The 14330-nt window shown below is 42.0% G+C and overlaps 1 protein-coding gene across 1 annotated transcript; it reads right to left on the bottom strand.

Annotated features, from left to right (window-relative positions):
* Positions 1–5392: 5392 nt before the first annotated feature.
* zbtb33 (zinc finger and BTB domain containing 33) lies at positions 5393–13674 on the bottom strand. The gene is made up of 2 exons (XM_039011759.1): positions 13604–13674; positions 5393–7528 (listed from the first exon to the last, which is right to left on the bottom strand). The coding sequence occupies exon 2, from the start codon at positions 7524–7526 to the stop codon at positions 5607–5609; it is 1920 nt and encodes a 639-aa protein (XP_038867687.1). The 5' UTR covers positions 7527–7528; positions 13604–13674; the 3' UTR covers positions 5393–5606.
* Positions 13675–14330: the final 656 nt, after the last annotated feature.

Raw genomic sequence — 14330 nt, 5'->3', positions numbered from 1 at the left:
CCAAGCTCCCGTGCAGCAGCTCTATTTCCTTTTCCAACAGCCAGATCGATCGCCTTCAACTTGAAAGCTGCATCATATGCATTTCTCCGTGTCTTTGCCATGATGAGGGTGACAAAATGACTACCGTAATCAGAATGATGGGAAGTTTGAGCGCGCTCGATTTAAGTCACATTATGTGACGGTGCTCAGTTTTTTGGCGGCATGAATTTGTGAAAGCGGGAAAAATCCATAAATTAGCCGCGTCATTGTATAAGCCGCGAGGTTCAAAGCGTGGGAAAAAGTAGCGGCTTATAGTCCGGAAATTACGGTAATGAATCACACTTTTTCCAGTATTTGGAGCACGGACTGTAGGCCTTATATTAGGCATTTTGACTGTTGTGTTAGTGAATCCGACTCGGTATGTAGGCTTGTTAAAGTCATTTGCGATGCACAATCCCATCACGCAGAAGATATATCCATATCCAAAACAAGAAAAAACTAAATATTGATTACTTCTTGGTCATAACCTGTCCTGAGTGAAATCTTTCCTATCGGCCACTGCACGTGCTTTAACTATTTTGTAAAAAATGTATTTGGAGGCTATATTTAGAGGCCTGTGACCTAGGGTCTCTTTTTAAGGAGAGCCCTATAATAAAAACAGTTATAAAACACAGAGTTCTAGAATTATTCCGCAAGACACCAGTACCCAAAATGACAGCCTAAATTACAACGCCTACAAGTTGAAAGCCTATTTTTTTTGGATAGGCCTAAATTAAACATATTATTGTGATAGGCCAAATAAGTTTGAATACACATGGATTAAAATAAACAAATGGATAAGACAGTTCTATTCTCTTTGATTTAGTTCCTATTGCAACTCAGACAAATGACTGAATGGGTGACATACTGACTGAACTGAAGGATTCATTAAATGTTAAAATATGTTGGAATGACAAGTTGCACGCATCATGCATGCTCTGCACTTTATTGGGGTATAATGACTCTGACTGCATGCCTCCAGAAGGGCATCTTCTGAGGCTGAGCGGTGCTTTTCTGAAGGCCTATGGTGCTGTATGGAGATCACCAGCTCTTCAACTGGGCAGCAGTGTTGTGATGGAGGGAATAGCCTATATGGAGACTACCTAAGACCGCTGCAGTTATTGTGAAGTGTGGGAATAAGCTTATACCAGACTTAGCCTACATTTAACCTCTCCCTTGTTCATTTCAAAGTACATTACCAGTCAAAAGTTTGGACACACCTACTCATTCAAGGATTTTTGTTTATTTTTACTATTTTCTACATTGTAGAATAGAAGACAAACTATGAAATAACACAAGGAATCATATAGTAACCAAAAAGGTGTTAAACCAATCAAAATATCTTATATTTGAGATTTTTCAAAAAGTAGCCACCCTTTGCCTTGATGACAGCTTTGCACACTCTTGGCATTCTCTCAACCAGCTTCATGAGGCAGTCACCTGGAATGCATTTCAATTAACAGGTGTGCCCTAAGTTAATTTGTGAAATGTATTTCCTTCTTAATGCGTTTGAGCCAATCAGGTGTGTTGTGACAAGGTAGGGGTGGTATACAGAAGATAGCCCTATTAGGTAAAAGACCAAGTTCATATTATGGCAAGAACAGCTCAAAGACATGAAGGTCAGTCAATCTGTAAAATTTCAAGAACTTTGAAAGTTTCTTCAAGTGCAGTCGCAAAAACCATTAAGCGCTATGATGAAACTGGCTCTCATGAGTACTGCCACAGGAAAGGAAGACCCAGGGTTGCCTCTGCTGCAGAGGATAAATTCATTAGTTACCAGCCTCAGAAATTGTAGTCCAAATAAATGCTTCACAGAGTTCAAGTAACAGACACATCTCAACATCAACTTTTCAGAGGAGACTGTGTGAATCAGGCCTTCATGGTTGAAGTGTCTTTGTGAGATGCAGAGTGGGTGATCTCCGCATGTGTGGTTCCCACCGTGAAGCATAGAGGAGGTGGTGTGATGGTGCTTTTCTGGTGACACTGATTTATTTAGAATTCAAGGCACATTTAACGAGCATGGCTATCACAGCATTCTGCAGTGATATGCCATCCCATCTGGTTAGTGCTAAGTGGGGCTATCATTTGTTTTTCAATAGGACAATGACCCCAAAACACACCTCCAGGCTGTGTAAGGGCTATTTGACCAAGAAGGAGAGTGATGGAGTGCTGCATCAGATGACCTGGCCTCCACAATCACCCGACCTCAAACCAATTGAGATGGTTTGGGATGGGTTGGACCGCAGAGTGAAGGAAAAGCAGCCAACAAGTGCTCACCATATGTGGGAACTCCTTCAAGACTGTTGGAAAAGCATTCCAGGTGAAGCTGGTTGAGAGAATGCCAAGAGTGTGCAAAGCTGTCAAAGGCAAAGGGTGGCTACTTTGACAAATCTAAAATGTTTTTATTTGTTTAACACTTTTTTGGTTACTATATGATTCCATGTGTTATTTCATAGTTTTGATGTCTTCACTATTATTCTACAATGTAGAAAAGTAAAAATAAACAAAAACCCTTGAATGTAGGTGTCCAAACTTTTGACTGGTACTATAGATACATCAATAAAAGAGAGGCATAATGCCATCTAGACTTGCGCTGGCAAACAAATCCATTACATTAGCTACCCAAATGTGAAGTAAACTCAACTGAGGAGTAATAGAGAATGGAGACTTTTAACTTGAAAACGTGCAGGATACCTCTTTCAGGTTTCCCTGACATCCGTTTTTTTATACTGTTATACTTGTTTGGATAGCACTCCTTACAGGCCATTTGGTGTACGTTTCTTTTGTTGGCGAGATTAAACTGTCAAAACTCTTTAAGGTATTATTGTACGTCAGAATTGCAACACAAGATTTGTTCAAGCCTAAACTGTTAGTCCGTAGTCGTAACATGGTGTTTGTATGTTCACAGATAAAATGTCACGTTTGTTTCACACTTGGCTTTTGTTACGATCCTAACAATATGTATATTCAAACTTTTGGCAGGTATCTGGCTCCATAGGAATCTGAAAAAGAAATGATCACTCCTAATGTTATTTATTTTTGTAAAGGGACTAAACACTGAACTCTCCTGTCTCTTTATGGGTGTAATATAATAGGTTATTACACACGTACACTTGAGTACACCAAAAGAACACCCCTTTGTGTTGTCTTAATCACAAAATGCATTGACCTCAAAGTAAGGTGCAGCCTCTTGAGATGATCGATTAAAGTAGTCAGTTTTGAGCAGCACTTTCTCAACCGCTGAAGATGGACTTCTGCTGACTGAAGTGGATTGATTGTCTCGCCATTAAAAGCAATTGTGTAAAATGCTTGTACGGTGTTCTTTTCCATAGACAACATATAGGTTAAATAGTCAACATGCATCATCCTTAATGAAATACCTACCTCACAAGGTGCATTTTATTTTCCATTTTTGAGAATAACCATCCACCAGGGAGAAAATGCCAATGGAGGGGCCTTCATTACTATGGGATTTAGGAAAACTATCAGATTTAAACTCTTTCAAACTAAAAGGCTGTGTAGTCGTCTCATTCAATAGGTTTCTTCCATTCTGCCAAAATGAGGCACACTTTAAAAAAGAAACTTTATTAACATTTGTTTAGCACTATACCTAATAAATACATTTTTAAAACAAACATTTTCAAATGAAAAAGGTCAATTATGTACAAGATACACCACTTAATTGTGTAAGGTTTCTTTTAGCCATAAAAGTTGGCAGGGAAGGACATAATGAAGCAGTATAAAATGTCAAGTTAGCTCTCCACAGTCCAACTCAATTCAAATACATACTGACAAGGGGAAAGGAAGAAAAAGGGACATCAAAAAATAATGATCTGCAGGACAATCGTGCACTAGGTGCTATTTCATAACAGAAAGAAATGGTTTTCAAGTTACATGATTCCTATGATACACTATGTAGGCAAACTGTATACATACAGAGTAGGAGGTAGCTGACTAAACTCAACTCCATGGTGAAGGAAGTTTCTGATGAACCACCAACGGAGTAAAGCAGAGACCAGGCTTTGTGGATCAATACTTAAAAAAATATATAAATTATGAAATACTTACCTTATACCTATGTTTGTCCTCTGTAGTTGTGTGCCTTTGTTTTCTGAAATCCATACTTTTTAATAAAAGGTTAATCAAATACAACCACTGACTGTTTCCTTGTTGAGATTCATCTTATAGCAACAGCAATGAGGAAACAGTCGGTGGTTGTCTATAATTAAACTTTTATTAAAAAGTGTGGATTTCAGAAAACAAAGGGATGAATGACATCCATTAATTCCATCAATATCCAGCATCATGATCCAATCTCTGTTCAAACAACAAACATCAACTGTTACCATTCAGCACCACTGTACATTTTATCTTCCCAAAGGCATAAGGTAATTTGACTCCCGATAAAAAAATAGTTTTCATTAAAAAAATTAAGATCTAACAATAAATAAATGTGTATGCCTAGATTTAGGGTCCTTCTGTTGAACTGCATGAGCACTCCAGACAGAGTACTCACAAATGTTTACCATTAAAAAGGGTAAGTAGAAATACAATGAGTGCCAATACATAGTTCAATGACAAGAGCTTGATAAGAACAAAAGTCACATTCCACTCCGGATGGGCTAGCTAGAGCACATAGGAATTTCCTAAAAACAACTACACTTAACAAAAATATGAACACAAGATGTAAAGTGTTGGTCCTGTGTTTCATGAGATGAAATAAAAAATCTCAGATAGTCTATAAGCACCAAAAGCGTATTTCTCTACAATGTTGTGCACAAATTTGTTTACATCCCTGTTATTGAGCATTTCTCACATTTGCCAAGATGATCCATCCACCTGACAGGTGTGGCATACCAAGAAGCTGATTAAATAGCATGATCATTACACAGGTGCGCCTTGTGCTGGGGACAATAAAAGGCCACTTTAAAAGTTGTCACAACACAATACCACAGATGTCTCAAATTGAAGGGACGTGCAATTGGCATGCTGACTGCAGAAATGTCCACCAGAGCTGTTGCCAGAGAATTTAATGTTCATTTTTCCACCATAAGCCGCCACCAATGTTGTTTTACAAAATTTGGCAGTACGTCCAACCGGCCTCACAACCGCAGACCACGTGTAACCACGCCAGCCCAGGACCTCCACATCCAGCTTCTTCACCTGCCAGATCATCTGAATGGGGGCGAGGTGGGGGTGGTCACAGGGTGCTGAGGAGTATTTCTGTTTGTAATAAAAACTTTTTCTGATTGGCTGGTCCTGGCTTCCCAGTGGGTGGTCCTGGCTCCCCAGTGGGTGGGCCTATGCCTTCCCAGGCCCACCCATGGCTGACCCTGCCCAGTCATGTGAAATCCATAGATTAGAGCCTAATGAATTTATTTCAATTGATTGATTTCCTTATATGAACTGTAACTCAGTACAATATTTGAAATGTTTGTATGTTTATATTTTTGTTCAGTACAGTTGTTTGTTCAGTACAACTGTTGAACATTTGAAAAAGACAACATTCGACGTGGACCCAGGAAACCAAATTCAAATAGGGGGACCCACTGACAAGGCATAGATCACAGAGCGGTGAGCCAACCTGCTCAGTACGTCTCTGGTATGACAAACTCAAACTCAGAAGAGCCTGGGGGAGGTTGGATAGGGTGGCTCCCTGGTCGGTGGGCACCTGATCCAGGCTGTGCTTCAGGCTCCACAAAGATGTCATCCCAGTTCAACATCTTGCCCTGGGTGGACTGTAACTGTAGTGGGTTGGCCAGGTGCCCCCTTCCAGGGTTAATGTGCTGGACGCTCCCATCCTCTTGGATAATAGGGACCCCTCGTGAATCTGAATCGTCTGTCTCATATGAGTAGGTCTTGAACTGCACTGTTTTGCAAGGGAGCAGGCGGTACAAGTTGTTGTCGGTGTCGTCCTTTTGTTTCCTCCCGGATGGGTCCTGGTTGTGGGCTTGTTTGCAGTGAGTCGACAGTAGCTGGTAGTTGATTAACATCTCGTTGCACAGCAGGCACTGGTACCTCCGCTCGCCTGTGTGGTGGATCTCGTGTTTGGTCCGATACTCGGCCAGGGCAAACACCTTGTCACAGTAGTGGCATGGGTACTTCTTCTCCCAGGAGTGGGTGTTGAAGTGGCGCCGGAGGCTCGTCAAGCACACGTAGGGACGCTTGCAGACCATGCACACAAAGAAAGTCTTCCCGTCCATGATGAGCTCGTAGTGATCTTGCTGCTCTGTTTTGGTCTTCTTGATCGTGGCACCCTGTGAAAGTTGAGAGGTGTTGAAAGGTTGAAGAGGGGTAGCCATCAGAGACCTCTTTCCCCCTCTACTGTTTTTAGAATCTCCCTCCCCGGGGTCGTCCTTCATGGGAACAATGTCATATGTGTTCTCCCCAATATTGGCATACACCTTGCAGCCTGGAGAAAACGAGTCGATCTCTGAGGCTTTATCTAGTGTTATCGTCTTTTTTGTGGTTGCGGATATTTGGGGAATGTTGAGGCCTGCCTCGTTGATGAATCCGCCAGGTGACTTAACGGCCGAGAGCTTGATTTTTAAGTCACTCTGTCGAGCTAGTGTAACCTGCTTCTTGTGGATTCCTATTATCTTGTGGTTTTCTGAGGGCAGGGTGGTGCTGATGGGTTCGGGGGTGAAAGTGCCAATTCTAGCCGGCGTAGTGGGTGTGCTGCAAGAGGAGGCTCCAGTGGGTAAAGACGGAATATTTGAGCTTGTGTCAGGGGACACCATGGGTCTGATCAGAGAACTTTGGCCTCGCAAGGTCTGCGAGGAGCTGTTGAGGTGCGGGGCTGCTTTGACTGTTTTCTCTTGGTCCTTTGTCAAAGCGGGTCTGACCTCTCCCGGTTGCTTTGTCACAGAGTCTTCCTCTGTATTGGGTCCATCCAAATCGATGATTTCGCAGGGCTTGCATTTCTTGGTGGCGTCCGTTTTGGATACAAACATAATGTCGTCATCGTCCGAGTCCTGATCCTTGTTTGCACTTTTGTCAGTTTGACTGAACTCCTCTGCAGACAGTGAAAAGGACTCGGTGACAATGGGCATCATCATCCCCATTGAGTCTGTACTGCTTTTCTCCACGGAGCTTACTTCATTGATTTCTGTGTCTTTGGACAGGCCAGGTAGACCCTTGACTTGTGAGAGCGGTACGCCTAGATTCGCAATGAACTTCACGCCCAACACCTGCCCAGCATTGATGAGCTCATTGAGCATGTCGGAGCGAACACGGACAATCTTGGAACTGTAAATGTAATTCAGGATTTCCTCAAAGATTTCCGCCTTGATGAAATTCAACTCGATCACCTGTCCAGCCACTGAGAAGAGTTGGTGGAAATAAGTACTTGACGCGGACAAGATGTTTTTGTGTGCTCTAAATTTACGGTCCTGTATAATTATGGTGACATCGCAGAACAATCCATTATTTCGCTGTCTATTCATCGACTTTAGCACCGTTCCTGAATACCGGGTGTCACTTGCAGAGATCAGCTTTAGGCCCGACATCCCTGTGGAGTGAAGACAAAAGCAATGAATAACAAATGCATTCACTTGACAGTCTTTGTATCAATATAAAACATTTCCTCCACCCCAGTAGGTCTTACAGTTGCTTGACTGCACTGCTACCAGTAAATTTAAAATCGCCTTTCACTTCTTGTTGGGTAACCTAATCATGCATTCATAGTAGCCAGAGAGGAAGAGGCGAAGCGAGAGGATTCACGCTCGCCAAAATCTGTCCAAAATAAGCACAATGCGTTTCTATGGGCTTATTTTGGACCTAAGGTTGTCGCACGCCTTCCTGTATTTGGGACAACGACTCCCATTGTTAGGGTGGAGACATTAGTATCTCGTCATCATTTAATGATCTCTGCAGTAGCTCATTGTTTTAAAGGGCGACTACACTTCCTTATTTGGCCTCATTTTAGAATTGTTTCATTAAAGGGTAACTCTCAACCCCAATTTAGCCTTTGCCCAACCCTTTCAAATGTAAAACAAAATGCATTCAGGTGAGAAGTTGTGGGTGAGGGGAATTGCTCATAAATATTAACTTTGGGGGGATGTGGGGCAAGCCCCCACGGGGCACAAGAAACATATTTGAAATATGGACTCACGTTTATTGCAGTATTGTATTGGGAAGAAAAGTGCAATCATCACCTTGAAAATGAAGATTAGGGGCTCAATTCAACCCAACTCGCATTGCAGTATTTATGCAGTAGCTCTTTTTCAAAATGGTCAAATTAACTCACAGATTGGTCTTACTGTATAAAAACCTACAACTACTACTACCACCAGGGTGACCCCTTCTCACAGGTATGCTTTCACTCTTTTGACTTAGAAGTGTGTGGGCATTGGATGAATAATGTAAAGGGTTTGGAGAGGAAAAAGATATCTGCCCCATGTGGAATTAGAAGTCACAACCATTGAACTATAAGCCAATTGTTTTAGCGGACTGCGCCACCAGTCACAGCGTTAAAGACAATATACACAGTTGACATGACCACAATTGTCATCCATTTCTTGTTACTTTGGATGCTACGAATATAAACATATAATCCTCATAGCCGACATATTTTTTTTCTTTGTAAAAGCACAGATGAAACGGTAAGCAAAAACGTTGAATTTGGTCATAAGCAGAAATGTGATTTACGGACATTTTTGTGTAACGTCAGTTGTCTTGTCAAGGAAGCATGATGCAAAATACACTGCTCAAAAAAATAAAGGGAACACTTAAACAACACAATGTAACTCCAAGTCAATCACACTTCTGTGAAATCAAACTGTCCACTTAGGAAGCAACACTGATTGACAATAAATTTCACATGCTGTTGTGCAAATGGAATAGACAAAAGGTGGAAATTATAGGCAATTAGCAAGACACCCCCAATAAAGGAGTGGTTCTGCAGGTGGTGACCACAGACCACTTCTCAGTTCCTATGCTTCCTGGCTGATGTTTTGGTCACTTTTGAATGCTGGCGGTGCTTTCACCGCCAGTGGTAGCATGAGACGGAGTCTACAACCCACACAAGTGGCTCAGGTAGTGCAGCTCATCCAGGATGGCACATCAATGCGAGCTGTGGCAAGAAGGTTTGCTGTGTCTGTCAGCGTAGTGTCCAGAGCATGGAGGCGCTACCAGGAGACAGGCCAATACATCAGGAGACGTGGAGGAGGCCGTAGGAGGGCAACAACCCAGCAGCAGGACCGCTACCTCCGCCTTTGTGCAAGGAGGAGGAGGAGGAGCACTGCCAGAGCCCTGTAAAATGACCTCCAGCAGGCCACAAATGTGCATGTGTCTGCTCAAACGGTCAGAAACAGACTCCATGAGGGTGGTATGAGGGCCCGACGTCCACAGGTGGGGGTTGTGCTTACAGCCCAACACCGTGCAGGACGTTTGGCATTTGCCAGAGAACACCAAGATTGGCAAATTCGCCACTGGCGCCCTGTGCTCTTCACAGATGAAAGCAGGTTCACACTGAGCACATGTGACAGACGTGACAGAGTCTGGAGACGCCGTGGAGAACGTTTAGCTGCCTGCAACATCCTCCAGCATGACCGGTTTGGCGGTGGGTCAGTCATGGTGTGGGGTGGCATCTCTTTGGGGGGCCGCACAGCCCTCCATGTGCTCGCCAGAGGTAGCCTGACTGCCATTAGGTACCGAGATGAGATCCTCAGACCCCTTGTGAGACCATATGCTGGTGCGGTAGGCCCTGGGTTCCTCCTAATGCAAGACAATGCTAGACCTCATGTGGCTGGAGTGTGTCAGCAGTTCCTGCAAGAGGAAGGCATTGATGCTATGGACTGGCCCGCCCGTTCCCCAGACCTGAATCCAATTGAGCACATCTGGGACATCATGTCTCGCTCCATCCACCAACGCCACGTTGCACCACAGACTGTCCAGGAGTTGGCAGATGCTTTAGTCCAGGTCTGGGAGGAGATCCCTCAGGAGACCATCCGCCACCTCATTAGGAGCATGCCCAGGCATTGTAGGGAGGTCATACAGGCACGTGGAGGCCACACACACTACTGAGCCTCATTTTGACTTGTTTTAAGGACATTACATCAAAGTTGGATCAGCCTGTAGTGTGGTTTTCCACTTTAATTTTGAGTGTGACTCCAAATCCAGACCTCCATGGGTTGATAAATTTGATTTCCATTGATCATTTTTGTGTGATTTTGTTGTCAGCACATTCAACTATGTAAAGAAAAAAGTATTTAATAAGAATATTTCATTCATTCAGATCTAGGATGTGTTATTTTAGTGTTCCCTTTATTTTTTTGAGCAGTGTATATTGGCACACTCCACTTATCAAGACCATTGCCAAATAAGGCGCCCTGTCACCTGATTTTATAGTAAGCCTTGAGGTGGTACCACCCAGTACATCCCAAACCGAACCCTCCCTTGAGATGACGTACCTACATCATGATTTCAATGGTAGAGTTGAACCGCTAGCGGCTAAAAGAGCTAGATTTACAACTAAAATACTAAAATATATCACTTTTGCAACGAACTGTCAAAATTAAGACCAGAATTTCCGTGTTTCAACTATAACTACGCGTAAAACATCTGGGTTTTGATTTTAAAAATATTAATAATAAAGGCTAGCGGCCTTGACTGAATTCAAATGTGAGTTGGTTTCGCGGTGTGGTTTGATGTGGATGCCTCTTGAGTGTTTACAGGTGGGAAGATTTAGCCAAATTATTTAGCCAATTAGCTTCTGCTGGCTTGCCGTGGCAAAATTAGTTTGACTTTGGATAGCCTTTCTCTGGGTCTAGTTAGGGACCGTCAATGAATTACAAAATGGAAATCTGACAATATTTTCATGCTGCACATCTTTTAGTTGTCTCAAATGCTTTCAATATTTGTATATGAATTATTTCATTTTATATTTGGAGGTTTTAGGTCATTAAAATGTGGAGCTACTGACCTTTTAAAATATTGTCCCATGTACATTGGATATCATAAGGTGAATGCACCAATTTGTAAGTCGCTCTGGATAAGAGCGTCTGCTAAATGACTTAAATGTAAATGTACATTGTGTAATTTACTGATGGTCCCTATCTAACCCCATAGGGATATCGAATGTCAAACCAAATTGACCATGGACATTACAGGTCTGCATGAAGCTGCGCTCCAAATTTATGATTACTTGGGTGCTGCCAGCTGTGGACAGGATTAAAATAAACCCAAACCACAGAAAACTGTTACGGTAACCTTCAGTCCATGACAATTTTTTGCAAAATCTCGCAAATCTCAGTTTTGGACGAGACTGACTTTATGAACAAAAATGCTCCTATTTACACTTTGTAGTCAATTTTGACACTAGAATAAATGTTTGACTCATATCGATGGCACATATGCCATTTTCAAAATGAGAAGTTGCTTTTTAGGGGCAGTCACTCTTTAAAAGCAGGTATGAGTCAGCTACCTACTATACTAGCTGTTCAACAAGCTAGAGTGGTGAATAAAATAATTGGCAAACTAACTACACTGCTAGCTAAAACGGTCAACTGAATCGTTTCTAGTCATCTCTCCTCCTTCCAGGCTTTTTCATCTTTGAACTTATATGGTGATTGGCATCTAAACTTTCATAGTATTACTACACCGACCGGCAACACAGTTCGTCTTTCAATCACCCACGTGGGTATAACCAATGAGGATGGGAGAGGCAGGACTTGCAGCGTGATCTGCGTCTGAAATAGAAAGGAGTTCTATTTTATCCCTTGGCAACGCAGACGCTCGCGAGCAGTGTGGGTGCAATAATTGAATAACATAGATTTCTAAACTTATTTTGCAACGCTCGCGCACGCGAGCGGTGTGGTCAGCCTATTAGTGACCCCAAACGTTTGAACGGTAGTGTAGGCTCTCTGCAAGGTTTTGTATATCCAGTGGTGGGAAAAGTACCCAATTATCATACTTGAGTAAAAGTAAAGGTACCTTAATAGAAAATGACTCAAGTAAAAGTGAGTCACCGAGTAAAAAACTACTTGAGTAAAAGTCTACAAGTATTTGGTTTTAAATATACTATAGTATAAAAAGTAAATGACATTGCTAAAAGTACAAATCATTTCAAATTGCACCATTTTATTTTTTATTTTATTTATGGATAGCCAGGGGTACACTCCAACACTCAGACATAATTTACAAACAAAGCATGTGTTCAGTGAGTCCGCCAGATCAGAGACAGTAGGGATGACCAGGGTTGTTCTCTTGATAAGTGTGTGATTCAAACCATTTTCCTGTCCTGCTAAGCATTCAAGCATGCTAGGCTCCCGAGTGGCGCAGCGGTCTAAGGCACTGCATCTCAGTGAAAGAGCCGTCAGTCCCTGGTTCAAATGCAGGCTGATTCACATCCGGCTGTGATTGGGAGTCCCATAGGGTGGCGCACAATTGGCCCAGCGTCGTCCGGGTTTGGCCGTCATTGAAAATAAGAATTTGTTCTTAACTGACTTGCCTAGATGAATAAAATAAGTCCAAATGTAACAAGTACTTTTGGGTGTCAGGGAAAATGTATGGAGTAAAAAGTACATCATTTTCTTCAGGAATGTAGAAGTAAAAGTTGACCGAAATATAAATAGTAAAGTACAAATACCCCCAAAAACCTAAAGCAGTACTTTCAAGTATTTTTACTTAAGTACTTTACACCACTGTGTATATCTTACCTATCATACAAATATCATTTTCTGACTCAAATAGGGTTCCCTCAAGTTGCTCAGATGTCCAAAAGATTTTCAAATAAAAATGTATTGATATTAAAAACTTTAAAGTTACATGTATTTGAAAATATCAATATAAATATATTTGGGGTTTTAGGCTGGGTTTCTGTAAAAGCACTTTGAGACATCTGCTGGCGTGAAAATTGTTTTATAAATTAATTTGATTTCAAATGTAGGCCTATCATGAAATAATGTTATTTGTATGCCTAGCAATCAACAAATGATAATAAGTCTCAGTCACAAATGACCACTCCAATAAGGCCCCTATAGTGAACGAGAGGCATGTAGAATGTACTCCTTCCGAGTTTTCAGTTCGTTCGCCGGTAGGGGGTCCTGCGTGCTCTGGGCATTACTGACTCAAATTAGCGAAATGAGTCGAAAGATTCGTTTAGTTTTTTTTAACTTAACGAGTCAAAACGATCAGAGTCAGTAATGAGCCGAACTTCCCATCACCACTGCACAACCAATTTTGTAGGAATGAGTGAAAGAGAATCTGCATTGTTTGTAGTTTACTGGCTAGTTAACGTTAGCCTAACACCATTCACTAACACAAGGCCGGTCTACACAATTGAGTCTTGCATGCCAATCACATACATGTGATTTAAGGCAGCCTAGTATCTATACAATCTATTCGCTCACATGCATATTAGGGGAGATAGTATTGATTGATTATTGTGGAAAACTTATATGAAAAGGATCTACAGTAGCTTTAGCTTAACGTTAGTTGGCTACATATTAGCAGGGGAGGGATGTTAGCTTCCTGGTTCGCGGCAGGTTGCAGCGTTTTTGGTAAACGCTGATCCATCATGACAAAATTATTGGATGAGGCCAATATACGAGGTTGGCTTCTATAAGTAACACTTGTTATTTACCTGCAGCGCCAAGCCTTAAGATTGATTGTTCTTTCCAAACGAAGTATTTTCTTCTTTTATGGTATTATTGCGGTCCCCAAACAGTCCTTAGAGGTGCCTGCCGCCACCTACAGCACGGGTGGTAAACTATAGAAAAAAATCCATTGTAGGAAGGGGATAAACCAACATCATCAAAAATATAAAAAATGTGGCACATAAAAAAAACATCCCACTCCTTCAGTCACATTCCAATTCAAGTCACATCCCTATACAGGCTTAGGGGCCTGTGAGGGCGGAACATCCTTTGACAGGATTTATTGCAATGCCTCAGCTGTAAACTCAAAATAAGCCCACTTCTTGTTACCCTCACTGATGCCACTTCAACCAACACACCCATGACATTTAACGAAACTTCCAAAGGATCGTCCAGGTTACGTTGGTCCAAAACCCTCACTCTGAAAAAAAGAGAGTCTAGGGGTTTCCTAATTTCCACCACAACTTTGACTTTCCTTTTCGCCGGTGTAACCCATTCATTCTTACTCTCCGTGCTCTCATCTTCAACTAACTCGCCAACAGTTTCAAATAATACATCTGTTTCCGCCATCTTCCTTCCACTCGTCTCAGAGGTCATGTCTAGATGTATGGAAGAGTATTAGGGCCAAGTGAAGAGAAAGAAAATAAACAGCAAAGGGTGGTGGTACTTGGATTCTTATTTTTTGCACAATAGTACTTAAAAAAAGTAGCAATA

This window comes from Salvelinus namaycush, chromosome 17 (assembly GCF_016432855.1).
Source record: "Salvelinus namaycush isolate Seneca chromosome 17, SaNama_1.0, whole genome shotgun sequence".
Lineage (NCBI taxonomy): Eukaryota > Metazoa > Chordata > Actinopteri > Salmoniformes > Salmonidae > Salvelinus > Salvelinus namaycush.
The sequence above is the reverse complement of the archived record's forward strand: the minus strand, read 5'-3'. Positions and strand labels throughout refer to the sequence as shown.